Raw genomic sequence first — 13,929 nt, 5'->3', positions numbered from 1 at the left:
AAATAGTTTATAATTGAATTTCTTCTTCAAGCTGTTTCGGTTTCGTCGACCGAAGGACGACTGTGACGTCAAGTTGATGTTTTGGCCACGTGATCAACTGGAAAAACTTTAATATAATCACTGACAGGCTTGTCATTCCATGTTTTGGAACATGCTGGATTAAATGTCGTGGTGAATTGAATATACATATCAGCGATTATATTACAGTTTTTCTAGTAGATCACGCAAACAAAACATCAACTTGACGTCACAGTCGTCGTTCAGTCAATGAAACCGAAACAGCACGAGAGAAGAAATTCAATCAAATTATTTACCGCTTGTAGGAAAATGCCACACGGTAATTCATGTATCCTAATGTCTAACGCATCGTTTGACAGAAGAAAACGTGCAATAAAATTACACTAACTGCCCACTGAAAGAGAAGATACTTTTGCAAGGCAGGAAAGCTACCTAAGGTACAAGATGGTAGGTTCCCAGATTATTTACCTGGATGAGATATGTGCAACGGCAGCAAGCGCAGTGTTGGTGGAAGGACAGAACAGCGAGCGTGTGCTGCTTGTGCCAAGATCAGGACAACCATGGCCTGGAGCAGGCTGCCAGGGAAGGGCCACCGCATCATTGTGATGCACATCAGCAGTGAGAAAGGCCCATCAACGGCTGCCTGCATGTTTCCTGCAGAAAAAAGGGTGAAGACTGCTATGAAGATACGGGTGGCAACCACTTTGAGATGTTTGCACTCATGTGCTCCAGAAGCAGCCAAAAGAAACATCTTAGCGAAAGACAAGCAGTTGTGTCATTTACACCTGGACGAAGCAATGCCGACAACAGTTTTACACAAAGAAGCAGTTCAGCAGTGGCTGACAGAGAGAACTCTAATGGAACGCTATGATGCCAGCAATGTGGCTCCTATAAATCATGAAGCTGCCCAAACTGTGTGTTGTCAAATACCATGTAGGTGTCGCTGTGGCGAGGGCTGGCAACGTCAAGCTCTGGTTCCCACCTTATCTTTAACCTATGTAGTTTCTCTGGGTACAAGTTAAGAATGATACCAAGAATGAGCATAAAGATTTATGGCTTCCTTTGGTTGAAGCTCTGCTCAGAAACAAGCCACCAACGGTGACAGCAGAAAAGTGGAGGAGTTGTGCACACCACGCCATGAATAATGCTGAAAAATTCAGAGCAAACTCTGCCAGCGGCCCTCATATTCATTAACACATACGAGTTTTACAAAACATAACTATGTAGCACTTCGGCTCTGGGATGCATCACAATAGTAAACCAGCGCTAACATTTCTTGCACTGCAAATTAAGACTTTACATAACCAAGGTATCAGGCTTCCAAACTTTGGAAGTGGTATGCCAGGTTTAACATCCTCAAGCAACACATGGGCTGTGAAGAACACCACAGTGGACGGCTCCGGATTAATTTAGACCACATGGGGTTCTTCAACGTGCATTGACGTCGCACAGCGCACCATTGCTTTTATGCTTTGCCACCGTCGAAATACTGCCACTGCAGGAGGATTGGGATCGAACCCGCGACCCTGAGATCAGCAGCCGAACGCCAAAGCAACTAAGCCATGTGGTGCGTCCTTCCTAATTTTCATCTAGCTGCTTTTTCTATGGACTGCTTTCCTGTCGCACTAAAGAATACAATACTTGCTTTAACTATTTGCTTAATAATTCTTTAGGCATGCTGTTTTGTCTTCGCTGAGAACGAACAAACAACTGAGGCTCCTCAACCTTCACGCTGTCAGCAGGCGAAGGACACCTGCAGCTGCATTCCTTTAATACAAGCCCATGCATCAGTTTTTGTGGTTATACGCAGGTTGGAGTGGCACTTCAATTCTTATAAATGCCCGACATGAATATGACGACGTCCATACATACACAAGACAGGAACGGCAAACTGCAATACGGGCACTGCCTTTGATAAAAACAACTAGTACTTGTGTGCTGCATTACATTCAGCCATCTCCTGCTTCGCGATACAGCTAACTCATTGTTAGAAGCATACAGAAGCAGTGAGCCAGTCACAACTTGCCTCCGCGTCCCCCGGCTCTGCTTCTCGCATCGACCCTTTTTCCTTTAAAAACGCGCTTACATCGAAAGGTGGGCGACCTGTCACATTTGCAAACAGCGCGCCTGTTTTGTACCTTGCGAGCCACGACGAAGCAAGTACGCATCGAAATGATCTCTGAATGTGGGGGAAGACAGAAATACAAGAAAAGCATTTAACGCTCTCGCGCACAAATTCAATACGACGCAAATTTTTATTTTTCTCGTCGAGCAGCCACGATCTACCGCTGACGCTGATACTGTAGAAGCTTGAGCAAGTTGGTGTGACATGGTTTTTTCAGCAGCGCAGGGGACAAAGGACGTGACAAGTGCACAGACACGGCGCTGAACTTACAACCAGTTTATTGAGGTGATTTTCACTACTTAAATACAGTGGCAACCAATCTCAAATAAAAAGACAGATACACAAAACAGATTGACGAAAATGACAATTCCTGAGCACAGGTCTACAGTGGCACAAGACCTGCTGTGCACGTTTTTCTATTCTCATCATGGAAACGTAGTTCTTTATCAGGCAGAGCTATTGAGGCAACGCTTACGCATTCATCTTTGAATTTATGGATTTCATGAGCTTCAATGATTTCACGAGTGATTTTTGTTGTATTATCTGACAGCACTCGACACTGAGTGAAAACAGGATAACACGGCGGTTTTTTGTTCTTTTTTCTTTCCTCTGTGCAGTCTCTGCAATGAATGCCAAGGTGACGGGAAGCGGTGCCGCTCACGTTGTTGTTGTGTTCCCGGAGCCGGTCGTTGAGGCAACGACCAGTTTGCCCCGTGTAGTGCTTGCCACATGTAAGCGGAAACCTGTACACAACATTGCTGCTACATGGTACAAAACCTTTTTGGTGTTTCTTATCGCAGCCAACCATCCTTTCATTGCTGCTGTTTACAATATGGCAGAGTTTGGAGAGCTTATCGGGCGCAGAAAAAACAACGTTTACATCGGCACGCGCTCCCACCCTTTTCAGATTATGTGAAATGCGGTGTAGATAAGGAATAACCACATACTTTCATTTTTCTTCCTTGGGCCTTTCAGTGGAATCTCTGCGGCCTGAATTAACTTCATTTCATTTCATTTTCATTTATTGAAGCCTTAAGGGCCCGTGGGCATTACATAAGGCGGGGGCAAGAACAGTGTGTACAACATATGGTACCAGCTCAACAAAAACAAAAACAAAAAGCAATGAAACAAAACAAAGCAAAACATTAAAATTAAAACATTAAAATTAAAAACATTAAAGGAGATAGTAACACAGGATCAAATTATTTGATGAAGCCGAATACATCACGTAAGACACAGGTGATTCGCTAATTCAGTGCGGGAAAATTGCTCGATCTGTGCAAGAAGCAATATTATCAGGCAGGGCATTCCATCGGGCTATTGCATCTGGGAAGAATGAAACATTCATAGCTGATGTGCGGCCTTTATTGGGAGCTATGGGATGAGTGTGGTTTAGGCGAGGGGATATTCTTGATGGCGGCTGCAGCAAAGGATGCCTGTTAATAGGGCGGTAGAAAAAGGAATGAAGGAGGCCTAGGCGTGATACGATGCGACGTGATTGGAGACTTGGGAGGGAAAGGGCTCGTTTTAGTGCAGTGACACTACTATCACGCGAGTACTGTGACATGATGAACCGTGCAGCTCGATTTTGAAACGGCTTCTAATTCATTTGTAAGGTATGCTTGTGAAGGGTTCCAGATGGATGAGGCGTATTCAAGCTTTGGGCGTACGTATGTCTGATAAGCTAGTTGTCTGACTTCAGGTGGTGCTGATGTTAGGTTCCGTCGCAGATAACCAAGAGTGCGTGAGGCCTGGGAGCATATTGAATTAATATGAGTGACCCATGATAAGGATGATGTCAGGTGAACGCCAAGGTATTTGTAAGAGGAAGTTCGGGCAATGGCAGTTGAATTAATATGGTATGTGCAGTTAATAGAGGTTTGTTTACGAGAAAAGGACATGAGTTGGCATTTGTCTAGGTTAAGTGGCATGTGCCATTTTTCACACCATGATGCAATTGTGTCTATATTATTTTGTAGCTTAATGGTGTCTTCAGGGGCATGGATGATGTTATAAACGACGCAGTCATCCGCAAAAAGTCAAAGTTTGGTTATTGTGTTAGATGGGAGATCATTTATGTAGATTAAGAATAACAACGGTGATAACCCTGCGCCCTGAGGGACACCTGATGTGACGTCAGTATGCGATGAGCTGCAACAGTTGGCGAATGTAAATTGCACGCGCCCTTTAAGAAAGTGCTCGAGTGCTCGAATGATTTCTCTTAGCAGGCTCTCTGATATTGCAATCAGAAGGTCGGAAGGGTATCCTGCTGCTTGTAAGCGTACCACCTGATTTTGATAGCTGTCTTGCATCGCATGATGGCATGATTTTTCTAGGGCATTTCTTAAACACAACTTTGCGATGCCGCGCTTTACAAGCTTAGAATGTGCAGAAGCGAAAGGCGTGAGGGGCTTCTGGCATCGTGGCTCGTAACGCCAGCACACATGGCTATTTTTGAGAAACACGGCAAGATCTAAAAAACGTAACTTTCCTTCAGAAGGCGTTTCATGCGTCAAAACAAGAGGGTCAAGACAGGTGTGAAAAATTGATAAAACTTTCGAGACCGAGGCCCCTGCGTCAGTAACTGCACATGTCATCAAAACTAAAAAATCATCTACAAACCTAAAAACACGAGCCACGCTTTCGTCGAGTTGACTATCAAGGAGCTTGTCATGGTGCGCGAGATAAATGTCGCTCAGTATCGGAGCTATGCATGAACCAATGCCGACGCCATTGCTCTGGAGGTAAACAGATTCATTCCAAGTGGAAAATGTCGAGTTAAAGTAAAAAGTAAGGAGTTCCAAGAAGTTGCTATTGCTGATGCCTACAGAATTCTGGAAAGCTACCACACCAAAGGAATCAATGCATTCTTCAACGCTTGCCAGCAGTTTCTTTTGCGGAAGGGAATAATATAAATCTTTTATATCGATAGAGACGCCGAAAAGCCTTTCGCTGGGTTATGTTGCAAGAAAGCGATTACTTGGTTAGAACTCTTCACCTGAAAAGGGCCGTCAATGGTTAAGCGGTTCAGCTTGTCTTGCAAAAAATAACGCGACAGACTTTTGTCATGTGCCATCCTCGGTGACTATTGCTCGAAGTGGGCAGTCCAGCTTGTGAGTTTTGGCTGTGAAGAATATCTTTAAGCAAGACCCCTTGCTTTTCTCTATACACTTGGCTAAGAATTCCAAATTCATTTGTGCACACGTTTTCCGTGCTGGGGTTTTTACTTTACTTAGAGCGACATCGCTTCTCTGCCGGAAAGTCGAACTGATAGCATTTTCTGCTTTCGATAAATAGAGCCCTTTTCGCATCACAGCAAAACCTCCCTCTTTACCAGCCTCTAATAGGGTCAGCGAGTTATTCTTTAAAAACGAAATGGTGAATTTGATTGGAATTCTACACCTGGTAGGTTTACACTTTGCCAAATATCCACTCCATTTGAAACACATCGGTCCACTTCAGGAGCCGCTGCTAGGCTGGAAACTTGTCTCACCATCGCAAGAAGTTCCGGTGCCGATCGCCTGGGTTCCACGGCGAACTTTGGTCCTCGTCTAAGGACGTCTTGTACTTGTTCCGGCAAGGACACTTCACCATAGGTGTGGACCGGACTGAAGCTTTCCTGATGCGTCTTCTTAGTGATGGCTCGAAGCTGCGGCAGCGCGCACTGCCATAAGAATTCCGTAGTCCTCTCTGCCGTCTGAGACCACCGCCGCCATTCAAGCGCACCATGAGCTGAAGATGTGCCGCTGTGTGCTCTCAGGAAGAGCCATTCTCTGTGGAGGCAAAATCACTCGTGAAATCATTGAAGCTCATGAAATCCATAAATTCAAAGATGAATGCGTAAGCGCTGCCTCAATAGCTCTGTCTGATAAAGAACTACGTTTCCTTGATGAGAATAGAAAAACGTGCGCAGCTGGTCTCTTGCCACTGTAGACCTGTGCTCAGGAATTGTCATTTTCGTCAATCTGTTTTGTGTATCTGCCTTTTCATTTGAGATTGGTTGCCACTGTATTTAAGTAGTGAAATTCACCTCAATAAACCTGTTGTAAGATCAGTGCCGTGTCTGTGCACTTGTCACGTCCTTTGTCCCCTGCGCTGCTGAAAAAACCGCTGACGAGTGAAGGCACGGAGGGGACCCAAGGACATGTTCCTGGTAAATTTTAAAAGTTTTCGAGCAGCCAGCTACGCAGAAGTACGACCCTTTAAGTCACTGAAGACTTACATGAAAGTATATTCGTGACTAATCAATACTCCACACAATGTAATATCAAAACACAAGCGCATCACAACAGCGCTGAAACGGACAGGGAGAGCAGCAGACGCGACCCGCTCACGCTTCGCGGCCTGACCAACAGGCGGCGCAGCCAATGCCATGAGCATGGCCTATAGTTTTCACGCGTCTGTGTCAAAGTAGGTGCTATGTAAAATGCGTTCGATCTTTCATCATAGATCCCAGCATGGTGACAATCTTCCTTGTTGAACATGTCTGCTGTACCCCTAAGGTACTTGACTAAGAAGCAAACAAGTGGAGTTTTTTTTCTCGTAATGCAATGAGAAACAATTTTTAATTGCTACAGTTCTGGCAAGATAGAGACTTGGGACATACTGTGAATAAAACATGTGCATTTGTCAGCAAAATGCTTGGTGTTTGTGCATGGACAGCGTTTCATGGAAAGAAGGAGAGGCAAGAGTAAGCATGTGGAAGTGGTCGACACCCAGCACAGAATGGCCAGGAAGTGGAGATTAGCGGCGTAGCACCCTGTATGACAACTTCCCAAAGCTGGCATTGAGGTCATGCATGCACAACTTTTCCCAGCACTATGTTAGATGCTATCTGCATGGCATATGCTTTAAAGGAGTCCAGACACAAAGTTTTTCGGTGTCAGTTTATTTGCCTTGAAAGAGGCCTACGGACCTAGCAATCACTAAAATAAGCGCAAAACACCAGTGCACAGTGCGAAAAATAAATTACAAACCATTTTGTACACAAAGCCTTTGGTCTCAGTCAGCGCCAGCGCTGAAGTGAACAACACCTGAGTTTAGCGACGTCACAATAATTAAAGCAAGTGCACCATGACATCACTCGATGTGGGTGGAAATGGTTTGGTTTATGGGGGTTAAACGTCCCAAAGCAACTCAGGCTCTGAGGGATGTTGTGGTGAAGGGCATCGGAAATTTCCACCACCTGCGTTTCTTTAATGTGCACCAATATTGCGCGGTACACGGGCCTCTAGAATTTCATCTCCATCGAAATTCTACCACCGTGACCGGAATCGAACTCGCATCTTTCAGGTCAGCAGTCAAGCGCCATAACCACTTAGCCGCGGAGACAGCCCAATGTGGGTGGAATGGCGAGAGGTTCATCGGACAGCATTAAAAACAACCATAACTTATGTTCCACTCAAAGCCTGTGCCAGACACTTGCGAGATGGCAACTTCTTACGCCCATGAAAGAAATCGTACCGTAACTACCCCCTCTCTCCTCTCCCACTACCGACCCATCCCACCTTCCTGCCCTCTGTGCAATGCACAGAAGGCAAACCTGACTGATATCCTCGGGATCTGTCCGGCTCCCCCTCCACCCGGCAGGCCGGAGCCACTCCCAACATGGGAGGACTGGGAGACCTCACTACGCTCCACAGATCAGGCATGACAGAAGATCGTCGCCACCTGTGCGGCCAGCGTCATGGACCTTTTAGCCATGAACGTTTGAGTGCGGTGTGGTCGTGCGGGGACCCAGGGGTCCTGGGAGGCCCGAATTCCTCTGCACAATAAAGTCTTTCTTTCTCTCACTCTCATGCCGTTCATTGCATTTAAAATTTTGTGTCTGCACCCCTTTAAGGACTATAGACACCAAATTTTTTCTTGCGTGTTTTCTTCTTTCAAACAATATTTTAGACATTCGTATACATGAAGCACCCTGTGGTATTTGTGTACGACCGCTAAATAGTTTATAATTGAATTTCTTCTTCAAGCTGTTTCGGTTTCGTCGACCGAAGGACGACTGTGACGTCAAGTTGATGTTTTGGCCACGTGATCAACTGGAAAAACTTTAATATAATCACTGACAGGCTTGTCATTCCATGTTTTGGAACATGCTGGATTAAATGTCGTAGTGAATTGAATATACATATCAGCGATTATATTACAGTTTTTCTAGTAGATCACGCGAACAAAACATCAACTTGACGTCACAGTCGTCGTTCAGTCAATGAAACCGAAACAGCACGAGAGAAGAAATTCAATCAAATTATTTAGCGCTTGTAGGAAAATGCCACACGGTAATTCATGTATCCTAATGTCTAACGCATCGTTTGACAGAAGAAAACGTGCAATAAAATTACACTAACTGCCCACTGAAAGAGAAGATACTTTTGCAAGGCAGGAAAGCTACCTAAGGTACAAGATGGAAGGTTCCCAGATTATTTACCTGGATGAGATATGTGCAACGGCAGCAAGCGCAGTGTTGGTGGAAGGACAGAACAGCGAGCGTGTGCTGCTTGTGCCAAGATCAGGACAACCATGGCCTGGAGCAGGCTGCCAGGGAAGGGCCACCGCATCATTGTGATGCACAACAGCAGTGAGAAAGGCCCATCAACGGCTGCCTGCATGTTTCCTGCAGAAAAAAGGGTGAAGACTGCTATGAAGATACGGGTGGCAACCACTTTGAGATGTTTGCACTCATGTGCTCCAGAAGCAGCCAAAAGAAACATCTTAGCGAAAGACAAGCAGTTGTGTCATTCACACCTGGACGAAGCAATGCCGACAACAGTTTTACACAAAGAAGCAGTTCAGCAGTGGCTGACAGAGAGAACACTAATGGAACGCTATGATGCCAGCAATGTGGCTCCTATAAATCATGAAGCTGCCCAAACTGTGTGTTGTCAAATACCATGTGGGTGTCGCTGTGGCGAGGGCTGGCAACGTCAAGCTCTGGTTCCCACCTTATCTTTAACCTATGTAGTTTCTCTGGGTACAAGTTAAGAATGATACCAAGAATGAGCATAAAGATTTATGGCTTCCTTTGGTTGAAGCTCTGCTCAGAAACAAGCCACCAACGGTGACAGCAGAAAAGTGGAGGAGTTGTGCACACCACGCCATGAATAATGCTGAAAAATTCAGAGCAAACTCTGCCAGCGGCCCTCATATTCATTAACACATACGAGTTTTACAAAACATAACTATGTAGCACTTCGGCTCTGGGATGCATCACAATAGTAAACCAGCGCTAACATTTCTTGCACTGCAAATTAAGACTTTACATAACCAAGGTATCAGGCTTCCAAACTTTGGAAGTGGTATGCCAGGTTTAACATCCTCAAGCAACACATGGGCTAAGAAGAACACCACAGTGGACGGCTCCGGATTAATTTAGACCACATGGGGTTCTTCAACGTGCATTGACGTCGCACAGCGCACCATTGCTTTTATGCTTTGCCACCGTCGAAATACTGCCACTGCAGGAGGATTGGGATCGAACCCGCGACCCTGAGATCAGCAGCCGAACGCCAAAGCAACTAAGCCATGTGGTGCGTCCTTCCTAATTTTCATCTAGCTGCTTTTTCTATGGACTGCTTTCCTGTCGCACTAAAGAATACAATACTTGCTTTAACTATTCGCTTAATAATTCTTTAGGCATGCTGTTTTGTCTTCGCTGAGAACGAATAAACAACTGAGGCTCCTCAACCTTCACGCTGTCAGCAGGCGAAGGACACCTGCAGCTGCATTCCTTTAATACAAGCCCATGCATCAGTTTTTGTGGTTATACGCAGGTTGGAGTGGCACTTCAATTCTTATAAATGCCCGACATGAATATGACGACGTCCATACATACACAAGACAGGAACGGCAAACTGCAATACGGGCACTGCCTTTGATAAAAACAACTAGTACTTGTGTGCTGCATTACATTCAGCCATCTCCTGCTTCTCGATACAGCTAACTCATTGTTAGAAGCATACAGAAGCAGTGAGCCAGTCACAACTTGCCTCCGCGTCCCCCGGCTCTGCTTCTCGCATCGACCCTTTTTCCTTTAAAAACGCGCTTACATCGAAAGGTGGGGACCTGTCACATTTGCAAACAACGCGCCTGTTTTGCCCCTTGCGAGCCATGACGAGGCAAGTACGCAACGAAATGATCTCTGAATGTGGAGAAAGACAGATATACAAGAAAAGCATTTAACGCTCTAGCGTACAAATTCAATACGACGCAAATTTTTATTTTCCTCCTCGAGCAGCCACGATCTACCGCTGGCGAGCGAAGGCACGGAGAGGACACAAAGACATGTTTCTGAAATTTTAAAAGTTTTCGAGCAGCCAGCTACGCAGATGTACGACCCTTTACGTCACTGAAGGCTTACATGAAAATATATTCGTGACTAATCAATACTCCACACTATGTAATATCAAAACACAAGCTCATCACAACAGCGCGCTGAAACGGACAGGGAGAGCAGCACAGTGCTGCCAACGTCGAAAGCCACTTCTCCCCCAAATTTTCACTCAAACTTCCCTAGATTTCCTTAGATCCGAAAAATAATATTCAGGCATGGAAAAAAGGTGCGTAGTTGGATTGTGAACTCTTTTTATTTCGCAGAGACCCTCTTACCACACTTTGGCAGCAACTTTGAATACAATAACACATTGATTTCCCATGCAAACTCGCGTACCACGCGATCACGGGTGAGGAAAACATTAGTTAATATCAAAACCTAATAAATCCTCGCCTAAGCCCTGAAATGAATGAAAATCTCGCAGTGAACACTCAACAAATCCACTTTGTGCCCAAATGTGGGCGTGAACAAACATACGCTAAAATATAGGACACGTCATTCGGGTGGCATCCCGACTGAGTTTCACACGTGTATATACATTTCTTTTTTCATGAGGCCAATTAAGCGTTCGTTCACTGCAAAGTCATAACAGCTGGCCCCTCCTAGAACCCGCTTGGCGTGAAGCTTAGCTGCCAGGGTTTGTGTCACCAAGCTGTTTCCGGTCTTTGTTTTCATCAGGTTGATCTGAGAGAAAACTCTCTCCACTGTTGCACTGAAGTCCGGCAAACAGAGAAGCTTGTAGACAAAGTCGCTCAAGAGAGGGAACATTGGGCTCCCGTCTCCTTGTCTGGCGTCTCTCACTCGTTTCCAAAAGCGTTGAACGCTCGCATCTGCCGGCAGGTCCATTTCTGTATTGCGGAGCAGTCTCCATTCTGCGTCAATTTTGTCCATTTCTCTTTCTGGCACCAGAGAAGGGAATGAGGTGGCAAGTGGGGCTATTGAAGAAATCCGCTTTTCGATGACAACTTGCGGGTCGATTGCCTCCAGTTTCTTCATCTGGACGTTGTCCAATGGGAATCTGGTTAATATCTGGCTTGCCATACCTAGCTCGTACCTCCTCCCGGCTCGACCACGCCACCTCGATCCCAAAAACGCTTTCCCCTCATGCACATGGCGCATAGCCAGATTCTCAAAATCAAGGTAGTGAAAAAACAGCGAATAAGGAACCGATTCACATCGAAAAATAAAAAAAGACACGCGGAAAGTAAAATGTCCCTAGATTACAACAAAAATCCCTTTTCCCCTAAACAACGTTCAAATTCTCTAGATCTAGGGGAAAATCTCTAAGGTTGGCAGCACTGAGCAGACACGACCCGCTCACGCTTCGCGGCCTGGCCAACAGGCGGCGCAGCCAATGCAAGTGGTTGTAAACAAACGAGGTGGCGCTGCAGTCGCTAGCGAGCTCGTGGTAGGCAAAAGGTTTGCGGGTCGGTGGGCTGGAAACGCCGATTGGTCGGTGGGATGCGTGTCTGCGTGACGTTTTTTCGCTTCACCCTCGTTCTCAACTGGATGTGGGGTCGCCGCGCCTCTCTCGGCCTGTCCCTAGAGTGCCTAGGGAATCGCTAGGGTCGGCCGGCCGGCCGCCGGGAGTGCGTGGTCTGCGGGCATTCTCTTCGTGAGCGTAGGGGGCGACGCGCGCGTTTCGGGAGCTGTCCAGGTATGGCTTTTTTTGCGAGGTGCGCTCGTCGGCGACAGCCAGCTGAAATTTCTGTACAGTTCTTGCTTCCTCGACATTCCGACGACCCCCAAAAGGCGCTGACCCGCGAGAAATCGCCAGCGACATAAAGGTACGCATTTTATCTCAAATTTCGCTTCATGAAGTGCTGTACCGCTTACCAACATGCCTTGCGCATTCCAGGACCTCGTTTTCCTGCTGCGGGAGCACGTGGCTAGTGTCGTGCTGGTGTTCAAAATTTTGCAACTCCATTACGACGACCCACATAAGGTGCGGTTTGAGGACCGCCGGCGTCGCCATCTGAACCGCCGTCGTGACAGCCACGATGAAGCGCTTGTCGGGCGTGCACGTTCTCAGTCCCGAGGTAAGGGTTGAACAACGTTTTCGAAAGTTTTCTCGTGCAGAACTCGCCAAATTGCGGCGCTTGTAACGTAACTTTTTTTGCAGCATCGTTTCCTGGATGCTTCTGGCGAGCCGATGCTGTCCTTATTTGCCGCGGACCGATACCACGTGGCGAGACGCCGGGGCATCGACCCCAGTGCGCCTTTGTTCCTTTGCAGTGGCAAGTCCAGGGTAAAAGTGGCCACGATAATTCTGCCACTACAATCTGCCCTTTAGGATCGCTATCAGCTGCAACGGTAAGTCCAGAAGTTCCGACTCGCGCATTGTGGAAATCGCGCCTGGCCTAAGTGTCCAGCATTCACCCAGTGCAGTGCAGCTTTGTTTAATTCCTTAGAGACTTCTCGCGCTTTGTCGAAATCGACGGCAGCCGTGAAAATTTACATATTAGACCTCGCTACAGCATTATGCCAGCGTAGCGCGCCTTTGTTTCTTTGCGTCGGCAAGCGTTAGAAGCGCGCGCCGTCTCGCGCTTTGTCCAAGTCGGCTCTAAAACTCGCGCTAGGCCTCGTTGCCTGGTTGGCAAAGTGCACGGCTTTGTTCCTTTCAATGGCAAGCCTCTGTCACTACAGTCTGCGGCCTTAATTTTTATGATCGCTGTCAGCTTCAACAGCAAGTCCAAGAAAAGTTATGACGATCGCGCGGTGTGGAAATCGGCGGTAGAGACAAAAAACTCGTGCTTGTAGCTGCAGACTTACCCAGCTCCAGTGCGCCTTTGTTTATTTCCGTAGCGACTACCCGCGCTTTGTAGAAATCGACGCCAGCCGTGAAATTTTACATATTAGACCTCGCTACAGCATTAGCGCAGAGCGCCTTCGTTTCTTTGCGTTCTAACTTGTTTGCTCGTTACTTTTGTTCTTTTCAGTCGTTTCCTGAATCTGTCCAAAGAGCCGGGCTAGGTGGATGATTGTTAGCCGTCAGTGGAACCACATGGCGATCGCACTGCATACAGCACGACTTTGGTCCCTGTGTTTTTAAATAAAAACATCAGATGTCGAAGGTCGTGCTCGAGGATTGCTTCGACAGCTGGGGCAAAACCATGGGGACCGCACACGCTGTGTCGTCGCTGCCAAGTGAAGAGGCACAAAACGGCTGTCAACCTTAATAAAGGCCCTTCTCGGGGCCGCCTCAGTGTTTCCTGGCAGATCACACGCTTTCCACCCTGTGCACGTGTTCTCCTCATTTCCAATTAAATAGGTCCTTCAAACCCTGCAGAAGGCTTGAATTAGGAACTGCTAATATCAAGATGGTGCTTGAGAAACAATAGCGGCTACAATAACAAAGATGAAGAGGGGCTGGAGGTACCCAGATAAGTTGACATGGTTTTGGGCGGGAGTCCTAGTTATTCTATATAAGACTCAAATAATGCATATTCAGCGT

The 13,929-nt window shown here is 46.6% G+C and overlaps 2 protein-coding genes across 2 annotated transcripts in view; one reads left to right on the top strand and one right to left on the bottom strand.

Moving 5' to 3' along the window:
• LOC144112636 (uncharacterized) overlaps positions 1–8,759 on the bottom strand; it is a 70,380-nt gene extending 61,621 nt beyond the window's left edge. The window contains exons 1-3 of the mRNA XM_077645435.1: positions 8,574–8,759; positions 5,637–5,916; positions 487–672 (exon numbers count right to left, since the gene is read on the bottom strand). Of these exons, the coding sequence (XP_077501561.1) occupies positions 487–667 (181 nt within the window). The 5' untranslated portion in view covers positions 668–672; positions 5,637–5,916; positions 8,574–8,759. The remainder of the gene's footprint in view (positions 1–486; positions 673–5,636; positions 5,917–8,573) is intronic.
• Positions 8,760–10,252: 1,493 nt separating this feature from the next.
• Positions 10,253–13,593, top strand: LOC144127244 (uncharacterized). The gene is made up of 5 exons (XM_077660468.1): positions 10,253–10,264; positions 12,031–12,132; positions 12,334–12,514; positions 12,598–12,788; positions 13,415–13,593. Exons 1-5 carry the CDS (start codon positions 10,253–10,255, stop codon positions 13,454–13,456), a joined length of 528 nt encoding a protein of 175 aa, XP_077516594.1. The 3' UTR covers positions 13,457–13,593.
• The last annotated feature ends 336 nt before the right edge of the window (positions 13,594–13,929 follow it).

This window comes from Amblyomma americanum, chromosome 1 (assembly GCF_052857255.1).
Source record: "Amblyomma americanum isolate KBUSLIRL-KWMA chromosome 1, ASM5285725v1, whole genome shotgun sequence".
NCBI classification, from domain to species: Eukaryota; Metazoa; Arthropoda; class Arachnida; order Ixodida; family Ixodidae; genus Amblyomma; species Amblyomma americanum.
The sequence above is the reverse complement of the archived record's forward strand: the minus strand, read 5'-3'. Positions and strand labels throughout refer to the sequence as shown.